This window comes from Canis lupus, chromosome 7 (genome assembly GCF_003254725.2).
Source record: "Canis lupus dingo isolate Sandy chromosome 7, ASM325472v2, whole genome shotgun sequence".
Taxonomy (NCBI): domain Eukaryota; kingdom Metazoa; phylum Chordata; class Mammalia; order Carnivora; family Canidae; genus Canis; species Canis lupus.
In genome coordinates this window covers 14563721-14577138 of record NC_064249.1, presented here as the reverse complement: position 1 = coordinate 14577138, position 13418 = coordinate 14563721, and the positions used below count along the sequence as shown (strand labels likewise).

Here is a 13418-nt window from a genome sequence, read left to right as displayed (position 1 = left end):
CAGCCCCACCCCCAAAAGCATGGTCCCCAGTAAGTCTTTCTGTGTATTATCTCTCCACTCTAAGAACAGAGAGGGAATTTACCTGATTCCTCCCTGTATTCTTCATAAATCTGGGAAGGGATGTGGACTTCCCATCACTGAGGTCAGTAGGTAACAAAGCCACAGTCCGACAAGAGCAGTGCGGCTCGGTGGTGGGATGTGTGCACTGCTACAGAGTCTGCACAGAGGTTCCCAGGTAAGACGTGGAGGGAAGGAAGAGAGGGGGAAGAAAAGGACTCTGACCCTGCATTTACCATTCCTCCTCATTCTGGGTTTTGGAGAGCAAGGGAGGAAGAAGGAGGTGGCGAGAGGGGCCAAGGACAGAGCAGAGGTGGAGGAGGGGGACCGTGAGGTAGGAGGAGGCTACGGAGCAAGCCTCAGACTAAGGGCAGGTGCTGCCACTCAAACAGCAGCATCTAAAGGTCAGACAGACTGGCTGCCTGGCCCAGGGCGATGCACTTTGTTCCATGTGCCTCTGCTTTCTCACCCGAACATTAAATAAATGTGAAATTATGGGAGATGATGTTTCTAAAGGTCTTGTTTATCGCAATGCCTGGAATACTGTAGTATTGTGTGTGTGTGTGTGTGTGTGTGTGCACATGTGTGTGCACGTGCACATGCTCAGACTTTAATTCTTCAGCATCAAGTATTTCATCTTCTACAAGCAGCTTCATCCTACCACATCCACGAGAAAAACACCCTTGACTCATCTGCAGCTATGTGTGCAGGTGAGCTCTTACTGGATGGAAAGGCCAGGCAGGAAGGTGAGTGAGATGGTAGTGCTGGCCTGGAACCAGAATCCTCAGGGCTCTCACCCTGCTCTGTCTTCAGGCTTCAGTGTCCCTACCTGTGATAGACGGTGACCACCAGGCTGCTCCAGCCCACTCCAGCCGCACAGCGTTCTGCAACGCTTCCGAGAGACCGTGGCTGCAGTACACAGAACTGACCACTCGGGGGCATCATAGAACAGGAAACAAGTATCTCAAGAAAGGGAGTGTGATGAATCGTGCAGCTGGCACTAGAGGGCATTGTTTTTCCCATTTTCTTCAAAAGGGTGACTCAGGCAGGAGGCAGTACTGTTCAGATCTTAACAGTTCAGGACGCTGAACAGTCTCCTTTTGAAGACACTCAGGCATGGCCCATGCCAGCAGAGTGGAGGTGGTCAAGACTGGGGTAGCAGGGGGAGACTGGCTCACCGGCATCCCCATCCCCAAAACGGGGACAAGACTGATGGAGCTGGAAAAGGAAGCACGGGCATCAAATGAACCCCCCCGGGCACAGCCAGGACTGAAAACCAGGCTGCAAAGTCACACTAAATCTCCTATGAGTCCTCCTTCCTGGCTTGGCCTGCAAGGGAAGAGCCAGGACAGCAGAGAAACATTTGACGCCCCCCCCACTAAGCCCTGATTTCAGACATCACTGGAGAAGGTGAAAGGATCCTGTTTTCTCTTGGGGCATCCAGTGGCTTTGGCCAAGAGGCAGAGCTGTCATGTCTTCATTCCCTTTGAGAGGTGGGCATCACCAGGCACTGAGCGAGGGGCTGGGCACCTGCATAGCAACCACACTGCTCCGGCTCACCACTCACCACCCAGCGTATCCCCGTAGCCTAATTCTCTAGGGGAAGTGTTTAGAGAACTGCAGGAGGAAAAATGTAGGAAAAGAAAAGTCATTAGAGACCATACATAGAAAGAGACCCTTATTTTCAAATCTCTGGAGGGTAGACCAAAAAAATTTCAAGGATGTGTGTTGACATTTCCCCAAAGGGCCAATCTTAAATTTCTATGCATTCACCCAAATTGTGTCAATTCCCAGGAGGAGCCCAGTCTCTGGATTCTCAGCAGCTTCCTGTTCTGCTCAGAATTCCAAGGCAGGGTACATGCTATAGGTCCTTACTTGGCTTGTGGTCCTCAAGCTTATTGTTGGCTAGTGACAGCACAGGGTGTGAAATTTCGTGATTTTTGTATTCCGTTGGCACTATGCTCTGGTTTCTGTGAGTCTGTGATACTACAACCCTACAAGCCTGAAATGCTTCCTCTTTGAGTACAGAGGTGAGATTCAGCGACACTACAAACTCAGGTGCCCTCAGTCAAGACGGTCGGTCATCTAGTAAGTGAACTTACTTGTCTAAGGCAAGGGGGAGTGGTGGGTACTGCAGTGGCCTCAAGAATTCCAGCCCCTCCTAAGAGCATACAAGTTTAAATGGTATTAAAATACCAGATCAGTCAACAACGCTTTCCTATTTAACTGAACAAACTCTGCCCATGCGCCTTTCTGGCAGTGACATTCCTTATAGACACTAGCATTCAGGCAAACCAAATGATGCCTGCTTTTACCAGCAAGTGGCCGCCTGTGGAATGAGGAGCCCATTCAGCCTGATTGGATCTGCATGGGGTTAGCTGCCTTTCAAAGAGCTCAGAGCAAAACTGGTGCCCACTGGCTTCTTTTTTTTTTTCTTTTAAAGAGCTATTTAGTCATGAAAGACACAGACTGGGAGAGAGAGAGGCAGAGACACAGGCAGAGGGAGAAGCAGGCTCCTCAAAGGGAGGCTGATGCGGAACTCGATCCTGGATCCTGGGATCAATACTTTAGCTGAAGGCAGGCGCCCAACCACTGAGCCACCCAAGTATCCCTTTTTTTCTTTTAGATCTTATCTATTTATTCATGAGAAACGGAGAGAGAGGCAGAGACATAGGCAGAGGGAGAAGTGGGCTCCCTGCAGGGAGCCTGATGCGGGACTTGATCCCAGGACCCTGGGATCACAACCTGAGCCAAAGGCATATGCTCAACCATATGAGTCACCCAGGTGCCCCATCCACTGGTTTTTAAAACCCAATGGGAAAGCTTCAAGGTTGGGACATATGTTTCCAAAAGAATTGGCCTGCAACATTGGGTGTGGCATGAAAGCTGGTGAGGATGTGGTTAGACACTTGAGTTATTGACCCTGCTGGCCCGCAGGGTGGCGGGACACAGGAGAGAACAAGGTGTGGCTTCTAGGGCTGGTTCCTCAGAGCCTGTCACTCCCTGCAGCCCTCTGAGCTTACAATCAGCAGAACAACTCGTGCAAAGCACCAACAGTCACTCAGCCCTGTGGGCCCTCATGCCCTCTTCTGTAAAGAAGGCAGCTACTCTAGATGATGATAGTTAGTGGTAGTGGTAATAACAGTAATAATACCAATAATACCAACAATGGCTGATGTGTCCTGTCTCCATACCACGTGTCAGGACCATATGTTTCCTCATCTCATCGCCGGAGGGGTGCCTGACATACACAGTTGACGGCAACCCTGGCTACAGCCTGTGCACCAACAGGTGTTAGCAAACAGATGTTCTGCTATGGACAGCAAGTGATGGGCTCCTGAAGGTGAAGAATCAGACACAAGGGGGAAAAAACAACCCAACACTGGACTAAGTACTCTCTGTGCTCATCACAAGTCAGAAAGGTGACTATCCACAGTCTAGCAAAGGAGGAAAATGAGGTTGAATCTGAGGTTCAGAAAGGTTGAGTATTTTTCCCAAGGCGAATAACACATGGTTTGGGGGTGTGAAGGAAGACAGCACCCCCAACAACCTGCAATCTAACCAGCCTGGGTTTTCACAGCCCATGAGGCTCGATGCTACAGGGGCTGACCCAGTCGAGATCTACAGCCCCTGGTGTCCTGAGCTCCCTAGACTATATAGACTGGTGCTATCAGAGGCAAGGGAAGCACCCAGATCATAATTTACCATACCAACTGTTCCTTGGGCATTCATTCATTCATTCATTCACTGACAAATATTCGCTGAAAGCCTAGATGGCAGGCATTGCTCCCGGAACTGAGGCTATGGAATAGACACAGCAGTGTGTCACTTCCACTCTTGTTGTGGAGAGGCAGTCAACAGTCACCATGCAGGGTGATGGGACCCAGACTTACAAGATGTCTATTTTAAACTATGTGGTGAAGACTAACCTCTTTGAGGAGGCATCAGTTAAGCTGAGGTCTAGAGGACAAGAATGGACCAACCTTACAAAAATGTGGAGAGAGAACACTGCAGGCTGGGGGACAAGGCAGAAACATAGAAGGCATTGGCTTGGCCTGAAAGTGGGCAGGAGAGTAAGGAACAAGGGAACGAGTTGTCATGATGAGGTCAGGAGCCACCCAAGGCCAGGTGCTACAAGGCTTTACAAGCCAGGGAGAGGGGCTCAGATTCTATTCTGAGTGCAGAAGGAAGTTACATCACAGAAGCATGATTTGGTTTACATCCTTTTAAAATGCCCTTGTCTGTTATGTGAACAGCCACATTCCTGATCACAGAAAAACAAAGATATAAGGAGAGAGGCCAATTAGGAGGCCCTGGCAATGGCCCAAGTGACAGTTGCTCGGAAGAGATTGGTAACACCAGGGACACAGAAGTGTTCAGATTTGGAAAATGTTTGGGAGACACGTTGACAGGGCTTACCAACTAATTGGAAGTGGAAGAAAAGGGAAAGAGAGTAATAAAAGGACAATAGAAGTTTCTGGCTTGAGCAATTGGGTAGATGTGGTGCCACCTACTGAGAATGGGGGGGTCTGGGTTGGGTCAGGAGAGAATCAAGACTTTTGCTTTAGCCATGTTAAGTTTTAGATGCTGATTAGACGATAATGTAAAGCTGCCAGCCTCCCCTTTGGCTACAAGAGTCAAAGGTTCTTAGGAAATCTATATTTGGGGATCATCTTCAGGTATGTGGACCTGGTTGAGGTTACCCAGGGAGACCGTGTAGACAGAGTAGAGTCCAGGAATAACCCTGGGGTTCACCAGTATTTTGAGGATCCACAGCAGCATACGTAATCTAGTAAACATGGTCCAAATTCACAACAGACCTGCAAGGTATTATTACTCATTTTCGCTCTAAAAATGCAGAGAAGTTACAGCCTGGCCAGGTCCCATAGTTTACAAGTAGCATGGCAAGAATCAGCCCTTAATAGTATAATTAGGTTCCTGTCACTTGTCTACCACTGTGTAAAGACCACAGGTGGATACTATTATGGGCAGAAGGCATCAATGAAACGAGGTAGGCACTGAAGTCAGAGGGCCTGGGGTGAACTGAACCCTCACTAGCTATGTGATGTTGGGTAAGGCACATAACCTCATCAAGCCAGTTATCTGGTGTATAAAATCATGAGGGTTTTTTTTTTTCATTTTTCAAATATCTATTAAGTGTCTCTTGTGTGCTGGACGCTGCGCCAAGTGATGAGAGACCCATTGGAAGCAGACAGACTTCTGTGCTTTACAGTCTAGTGGGGGATACGGACATGTAAATAGGCAATTAGAATATAGTGTGATAAGTACTATGATTATGGAAATACTGCTTCCCTCTTTTTAGAGTATGTTGTACCAACCTACGCAGACTTAAGTTACACATAATTTCCTTTCTTCCAAATCCATATGCAATAATAGTCCCATATGAAATGTTTCTACTCTTTATAATAGTACCTATGATTTTCATTAGAATAAATAATACATGCAAAGCACCTAGCACATAGCCAGTGCTCAACAAATGGTGACAGTCATTATTAAGACATGGGTTTTTTGACCTAGCACCACTTTGGACTTTGGGACTCATTTTTCTCCTCCATAAATTAAGAATAATAATAGCTAGTCCAGGGGCGCCGGGGTGGCTCATTCAGTGAAGCATCTGACTCTTGATGTTGACTCAGGTCATGATCTCAGGGTTGTAAGATTGAGCCCCTTGTCGGGCTCCGTGTTGGGTGTGGAGCCTGATTATGATTCTTTCTCTCCCTCTCCCTCAGCCCCCCAACTCCTTTTTTTCTCTTAAAAGAATAATAACAATCGCTAGTCCACAGGGTCCTTGTGAGGGTCAGATGAGATAGTATACATGAAAACATTTGATAAGCTGGGAGGAATTCTTTTAAAGTATGAGTAAAACATGCTTTCGTGCCTTTATAAAGCTACAAAATTCAGTCCACGAGGAATAGTTAGCATTGCCCAAGAGGTCCTCATAGCCCTTACACTAGGCCTGAGCAAACCTTTTAATAGGTTCTTTGGAAAACAGAATTCTGCACAAGAAATTCTGCTTCATTTGAATCACCTATCCTCTGTCTCCTTCCTTGAGGTCTTCTCTGCCCTCTCAACTCCTCCCCCTACCACATTTGGTTCACCCAGCCAAAGGCAAAAAAATCTGGAAACCTCCCAGGCTGGTTTCTAGTCGGCTTCGTGCATCACTAGGCTCCTGAGTCAGTGCCAAGAAGGCAGGATTTGTAAAGCTGCTATGTGTGCCATAGGCTGTCAGCTGTGTGGGCGGTGGACAAGGCCTTGCAGGGGGAGGCTGGAGCTGAGGGAGGAGCAGGAAGTGCAGGGCTCCCGACAGAGAAACCTTCCTGACTTCCTATTGTAGCAAACCCATTTCTTGACAAAGGACTAGGCTGCCCCGGTCTTAGTGTCAGGATGATTCTATGTAAGTCAGGAGAAGACAGAGGCCTGAGACAGAAAGAAGGCTCCATCTCTCCAAGATGCACTAAGTAGACACAGTGTCCTGAGCAGGAGGGCAGAGAACAGACTCCCCACTTCCTCTGCTGACTATTCAACTGGAGGGCCTTGGGCAGTCAACAACCTGCAGAACCACACAGCTAACCCAGGGAACTCAGCTACCTCTTTCCCCAGAAGCTAGTGGACTGGAATGGGTATCAATTCCCCTCAGTGCATTTACTTCCTCATTCATTCAACTAATACTTATTGTGAGCCAACTACATACAAGACATTGTCTTATACTCTTAAGATTAAATAAAGTCCCTCCTTTCAAGAAGCCTACACTTCAGTGGAGGGAGATAGATTACTATATATGTGATATATATATGTGATGTAATATATGTATTACATTATATATATATGTGATATATATATAATGTATTTGTGTGTGTCTTTATGTGCATGTGTGTGTGTGTGTGTGTGTGTATGTATAACAACAGGAAGGGCTGTGATAAAAAAAAAAAAAGGAGAATAAACAGAGAAAGAGAGTGACAGTGGGGGAATGCTATGCTACCTAGGGTGATCAGAAAGGTTTCTCTGAGCAGAGACCTAGTTGAAGTGAGTGGGAGTCATGCAAGTCTTCTGTGGGGAAAGAACATTCCAGGTGGAGGGAACAGCAAAAGCAAAAGCAAACAGCAAAAATATTCCCTGAGATGGGAATGATCTGAACACATTCAAGGAATGGCACAGAACCAGTGCAGGTGGAGCAGAATGAGTGGGGAAGAGATTAAGGAACATAGCCAAAGATACCTGTGCATGTTTGGGGGTGGGGGGAGGTCCAAATGGTAGAGGAAGGGATCATGTAAAGCCTTAAAGACCATGCTAAGGACTTCATCTGTGGGACACGGGGAGCCACTAGAGGGCTTGAGCAGAGGACTGATGTGATAAATTTCTGAAGACTCTATTATGGAGAGTTCATGTATACTATCTTTCCAATTCCTTTGTAAATCTTTAAAAAAAAAAAAAAAGACAAAGAAAAATCCTTAGCTTCAGTGGGGTAAGGAGACTCTAGCAGGGAGGCTAGTTAGTTAAGAGTGGCTACAGTTGGGAATCCCTGGGTGGCTCAGCAGTTTAGCACCTGCCTTTGGCCCAGGGCATGATCCTGGAGTCCTGGGATCGAGTCCCACATCAGGCTCCCTGCATAGAGCCTGCTTCTCTCTTTCTCTCTCTGTCTTTCATGAATAAATAAATAAAAATTAAAAAAAAAGAGTGGCTACAGTAATCATCTTGGACAAGTTACTCAAACTCTCTGTGCCCCAACTGTTAATATGAGGATAATAATAATACTGGTCTCATTCAATTGTGACAAGGATTAAATAAATTAAAGAATTATGAATAGTGCTGGGTAGGGGTGCCTAGATGGCACAGTTGGTTGAGCATCCCATTTTTTTAAGATTTTTTTTTATTTATTCATGAGAGACAGAGAGAGAGAGAGAGAGAGAGAGAGAGGCAGAGACACAGGCAGAGGGAGAAGCAGGCTCTATGCAGGGAGCCTGATGTGGGAGTCGATCCTGGGATAGACTGAGCATCCAATTCTTGATTTTGACTCAGCTCATGATCTCAGGGTCATGAGATCAAGCCCCATATCAGGCTCCTTGATCAATGCAGAGTCAGCTTAAGATTCTCTCTCCCTCTCTCTCTGCTCACTTCCCATGCTCACTGTCTCTCTCAAATAAAATAAATCTCTAAGAAAAAAAGAATAGTGTTGGGTATCCAGTAAGTACCATATAAGTGTCTACCATTTAAGTGTCTATTAAAAATACATATCAAAGGTGACTCAGATGACGGAGATAGTGGCAAAAGTGATAAAATGTGATCTGACACATTTCAAAGAGAAAACTGATGGGGATTGGCAAGAATTGGATGTCAGTATGAGAGAAATCAGGATGATGCCAATGCTTCTGGCCCCAGCAACAGAAAGAATGAATGTAGCTTCCATTTACTGAGAAAGAGAAGACCAAAGGAAAAGCAGATTTTGAGGAAAATTGGTATTTTGCTGTTGGACAGATTTTGCTTGAGATACCTATGGATGTGAAAGTAAAGGTGCTGATTAAGTATGTGGCATCTAAAATTCAGGGAAGAGGTCTTGGCCAGAGATACAAATTTGGGAGTCACCAATCTGCACTGGTTTCTAAAGGTTTGGGACTGAGTGAGGTCACCAGGAAGTAAGTGTTGGTGAGAGATGGTAGATGGAGCCTTGGGCCCCCCAATGTTTGGGGATTGGAAAAAGGAAGAGGAAACCAGCAAAAGAGGTGAAAGGAAGATATTTGCTTTACTGGGACAAAGGCCTGATTTCAATCCATTCCAGAGGGAACCAGAGACAGAGAATGTAGACAAAAGGGCTCATCACACTCTACCTCTAGACCTCCACATGGAGCATGATGAGTAGTTGGTCCACAGAAACTGAAGGAAAGGCCTGGAATAGGGATACAGATGCAGTGGATGGCCAATACAGTGGTTGGAACACCTGAAAGCTTCTTTGACTTCTGCTCTTTTCCCAGTAAAGTAGGAAGGCAGTTGCAGTTATGAGCTCAGAAAAGGCTGGCTGGAGATATTGGGGTTTGAGAATTAAGAGGAAAGTATCTCTAAATTTAGTAATCTCTAAAAGAGTGTGAGGGTGAATGGAAAGGTGAAAAGTAGCAGGATTTCTGAGCAAGACCAAGGGACAACTTGAGGTATGGGGTCACGGATTTATAGCGAGACCAGTAAGCATAGCTGCGAGATTTTCTACATCAATGTTCTACTGCTCAAGTGCAAGGGAAGAATAGGTAGCAAGTGGGATTTAAGCACAGTTGGAGTCCAGCTAGACCAGTATAATGGAGCTACGGAGGGGCAAGGATGTTGAGGTGTAAACAAGGATGAGGAAGCATGAAGTAGAGACAAGAGCAGCTTGGGAGGCATCCAGCATTCTTGCCCCTGGCTGATGACTGGCTCTGAGAACTTGGCTGGAGAAAGGGTTGGGAGGGTAAGAGGAGACCTCAAGACTGACATCACCATTTTGCTCTGGAAAGTATTTTTGGTGCTTACAGTGGAATTTAATTTGATAAGATGAGAAGTGAGGACATGACTGAGGAGGGGAGTAGCAAAAAAAGTAATACGATCGCTGTTTTGTGGATGCCAGTGAGGTTAAAGAATCTTGGGAACTAATTATTAGAGGGAGTGAACTGGACAAAGAGGTGGTGGTCAGAGAGTAGGATGCTTGAAACTGAGATTATGGAGCAGGGCAGTTACAAGGTCTGGGCAGGTCATGGAAGTAAGGTCTCAGCTGCAAAGATGGAGGCAAAACCATGAAGGAGAAGAATTTAAGCCTCTAAGAGGCCAGTGTCTAGGAGAGGTCATTTAAGTGGATATGAAAATCACTAAGACTGATGGCAAGAGGAGAGATGGGAGACAGGCAATAAACCAAGAGCTAAAGTCTTCTGGAATAAAGAGGACTGGCCTAGGAGTCTGCAGATAGCTACAAAAAGAAGTAGCAGGTGCTATTGCATGATGCCATAAGCTCCAAAGTTGCTATTTTAGAACAGGCATGAGGAATAATGGTCCAGAAGCAATAATGAGGAGACACCTACCCCAGCTTCAGGCTCAAGAGTGTGAGGAAGTTTGGGAGGGAAGGCGGCTACCATATAAGGCAGCTGCCGATCAAGCCATGCTCTTGGGGGAGATGCAGGTACCAAGGACATGAAGGGAATGTCCGAGAAGGTTAGAAAAACGTAGAGGATTTTTCTGATGATGGAACAAGAGTTCCAGACAGTAAAATATTAGGGTTTGGGAGCTAGCAAGGAGCAGGAAGTGGGTCTGATTAAGGCATGTAGAGCCATATGAGGATGGAGTTTAGATGGGCAAGGAAAAAGGCATGACGTTATTAACCATGGAGGTCTCCATAAGGGCTGCAGTGATAAGGCTGTGAGCATTAAGAGGCAGGCAGTGGGGCAGCATTGTCTCTATCACCTCTCATTTTCTCTTCACCCATTCCAATTGGGGCCTGGCCTCATAATCCTACTGAACTGCAACCTTTAAGGTCACCTCCATATTGCTGAAATCAGTGATCCCTTCTCCATCCTCATTTTATTTGACCTCTCAAAAACCTCTTCTATAGAAGATGACTCCTTCCTTCTGAACAGATACCTCTCTTTACTTCTTTGTCTCTTCACTCTCTGGCTTTCTCTTTTTTAAGATCTTAATTATTTATTAGAGAGAGAGAGAGAGAGAGCACACCATGAGTGGAGGGAGAGGCAGAGGGAGAAACAACTTTCTGCTGAGCAAGGAGCCAGACATGGGCTCGATCCCAGGACCCTGAAATCATGACCTGAGCCAAAGGCAGATGCTTAACCAACTGAGCCACCCAGGTACCCCACACTATGGCTTTCTTCCTACTTCCCTGGTATCTCCTCCTTAATTCCTCCACAACCACACTCAGGAAAGCTGACAACCCCTCCCCCACCACCCAGCCACTGATGTATCTGCTCTGTTTCACCTCCTCGTGGACCTTCCTAGGTAAAAGCATAGTCTCTCAACCAACCCCACCATGACTCCTAGTAGGTCGCTGCTACTAGACTTTTATACCTCCCAACTAGCAAAAGTTTAACTTAGAGAAAGATAAAGAGTTACTTATGCATTGCTTGTCATGGTGAAGCTAGTTTTTCAGTGAGTGTTGTAGGAATTCTTGAGTTAGGCCATATGACAGGCACTGAGTGACACGAAAAATGTGTAAGATAGTCTCTGGCCTGGAGTTGTTCAGAATCCTCTCAGGAAAACAAGACGGAGGTGCAGAGAAATACAGTACTTCTGAATACAAAGAAATACTATCGGAGCCATGTGATATTCAAATGGCCACCTCCTCATTTTTTGAAGCCATGAGGTGACTTATTCAATGTCATACCACTAACTAGATTCAACATCATACCACTATTTAGATCACCCTGGGAATTAGACCCAAATGTCTCAACCTCTAAGCCAGTGCTCTTGTCATGGCATCTCAATTGGTGGTTGAGATAGACTTTAAGTACTGTGAGAATTGGAAAGAAAGGCACTGTGCCATTGTGAATAGAAGCATGGATTCTAGAACCAGACTGCCAGAGTCCAAATCATCAAATCACAGTAACAACATAGTTATTATTGGAATGACTTTGGGAAAGTCACCTATCTTCTCTGTGCCTCACTGGTTAAATCTGGATAATAACTGTATCTACCTCATAACTTATGTTAAGGATTAACATAAGTTAATATGGGTGCTTAGGATGTTGCCTGGCTTTTAGAGTTATGTAGGATTTTAAAGACTAACAGTACTTGGACGCGAACAACAGGAGAGAAGGTTGATTGCCAGATGCCTGACTCCTCTCTGAATCCCAGGAGCCTGGCACACATCAGGGCCCGCTGAATGAATGAATGAATGAATGGATGGATGACGAACCAGTAAACATTGTGACATCCATAGGAAAAGACCTCCAGAGATCAGCTAATCCACCCCACTTTGCACCACCCAGAATGTCTAATGAGGCCAGAGAGGTAAACTCTACCATAACCACCGCCATAAAAAAAAACATCTATTATTAGTCTTTTTGCACTTAATGACATCCAACAACTCAACAACCTAAAGACATACAGACCACAAGACATGCAAACATGCAGAACATACACTGACATCCAAAAATATGAAACAAAGCCCCTAGGTGGGGTATACACGTGGAGCACCAAATGAGAATCAGATGCAATATGCTCTTCCTTTAACGTAGGACACTGGAATAAGGCGCAACTTCTCCATAGGCGTGAATTGAGTTAAAGGCAGTCTAAGACAGATTGCTCTACCCTAAAGGATCAGACATAAAGCTATGGGGGCCATGAGCTCTTCCACCACTGAAGACTTGCCCCCAAAATGTAATCATCACCCCAAGGATGACATTAGCAAGCGTACGTTTAGCTACAATTCCAGAATTAAGATGAGGCTGATGATTCGTGTTTTGGTGGCTTCTCCCTGGTTTTACAGAACCCCTCTTTCCAGGGAGGCTCAGAGTGTGGAACAGACAGACCACAGCTCCTTCCCCAGGTCTTAGTAAACTACGGATGCTTTGGAGGGGAAGGCGGGTTGCGGCCTTTTGATGGAGGTAGGCCTCAGGGCGGTGGGACGCAGCCTACAGCTGGTTGGCGAGGTCCCGGCTCACCGCAGGGGCCTCGTTCGAGGGGTCAAGCGCCTCTTGAGCGGCAGCAGCGACAAAGGCACCGACCCCCGGGCCACCCTCCCCGCCCCGGGCGCCCGCGGGCCGCCTTCCCGTACTCACTCCCACTCCTTGCGCCGCGCCTGCGGGGTGCTCTGCATCTTGTGCGCCTCGTGGGCCTTGATGATGTCGCGCTGCTCGATGAGGCCCCCGCGCCGCCGCTTCATCACCTCGGGGCTCACCGGGAGGAAGGGGCCGGCGCCGGCGTCCAGGGCCGCACCGCCCTCCCAGCCCGCGCCCTCGCCCTCCTGCACCGGGAAGAAGTTGTCGACGCCGGAGGCGGCGGCGCGCGGGGAGGCCGGCAGCATGCCCACCTCGTCCGAGGCGTCGGCCTCGAGCAGGGAGCACTGCTGGGGCCTCCATGCCTCCTCCTCAGGCAGGGCCAGGACGTGGCGGCGGCGGCCCGCGGCCCAGGGCTCAGGGCTCCCGGCCGCGGCGGGGCAGGGGGCGGGCTCGGGCAGCCTGCGGCCTGGGCTCGGTCCACGCATCTCGGGCACCATCCCAGAACATTGCTCTGCGCGGGGTGGGGGAGGGGAGCACGAGAGAAAGAGAGAAAAGCAAGAGGTTAATGACGTCAAAGCTTGGGGCTGCCCCACAGCTCCGTCCCAGGTCCCAGGTCCCAGGTCCGGCCCAGAAGCTGGCTCACAGCAGGCACCCCGCAAA

The 13418-nt window shown here is 47.5% G+C and overlaps 1 protein-coding gene across 8 annotated transcripts in view; it reads right to left on the bottom strand.

The window, feature by feature from the left end:
- CACNA1E (calcium voltage-gated channel subunit alpha1 E) overlaps positions 1-13150 on the bottom strand; it is a 388038-nt gene extending 374888 nt beyond the window's left edge. For 2 of the 8 annotated variants that reach the window (XM_049112118.1, XM_049112121.1), the window contains exon 1: positions 12819-13090. In XM_049112118.1, the coding sequence (XP_048968075.1) occupies positions 12819-13063 (245 nt within the window). In that variant the 5' untranslated portion in view covers positions 13064-13090. Of the gene's footprint in view, positions 1-12818 lie in introns of all 8 variants that reach the window. The other 6 variants (XM_049112117.1, XM_049112120.1, XM_049112123.1 and 3 more) reach the window with 5 other exon arrangements.
- Positions 13151-13418: the final 268 nt, after the last annotated feature.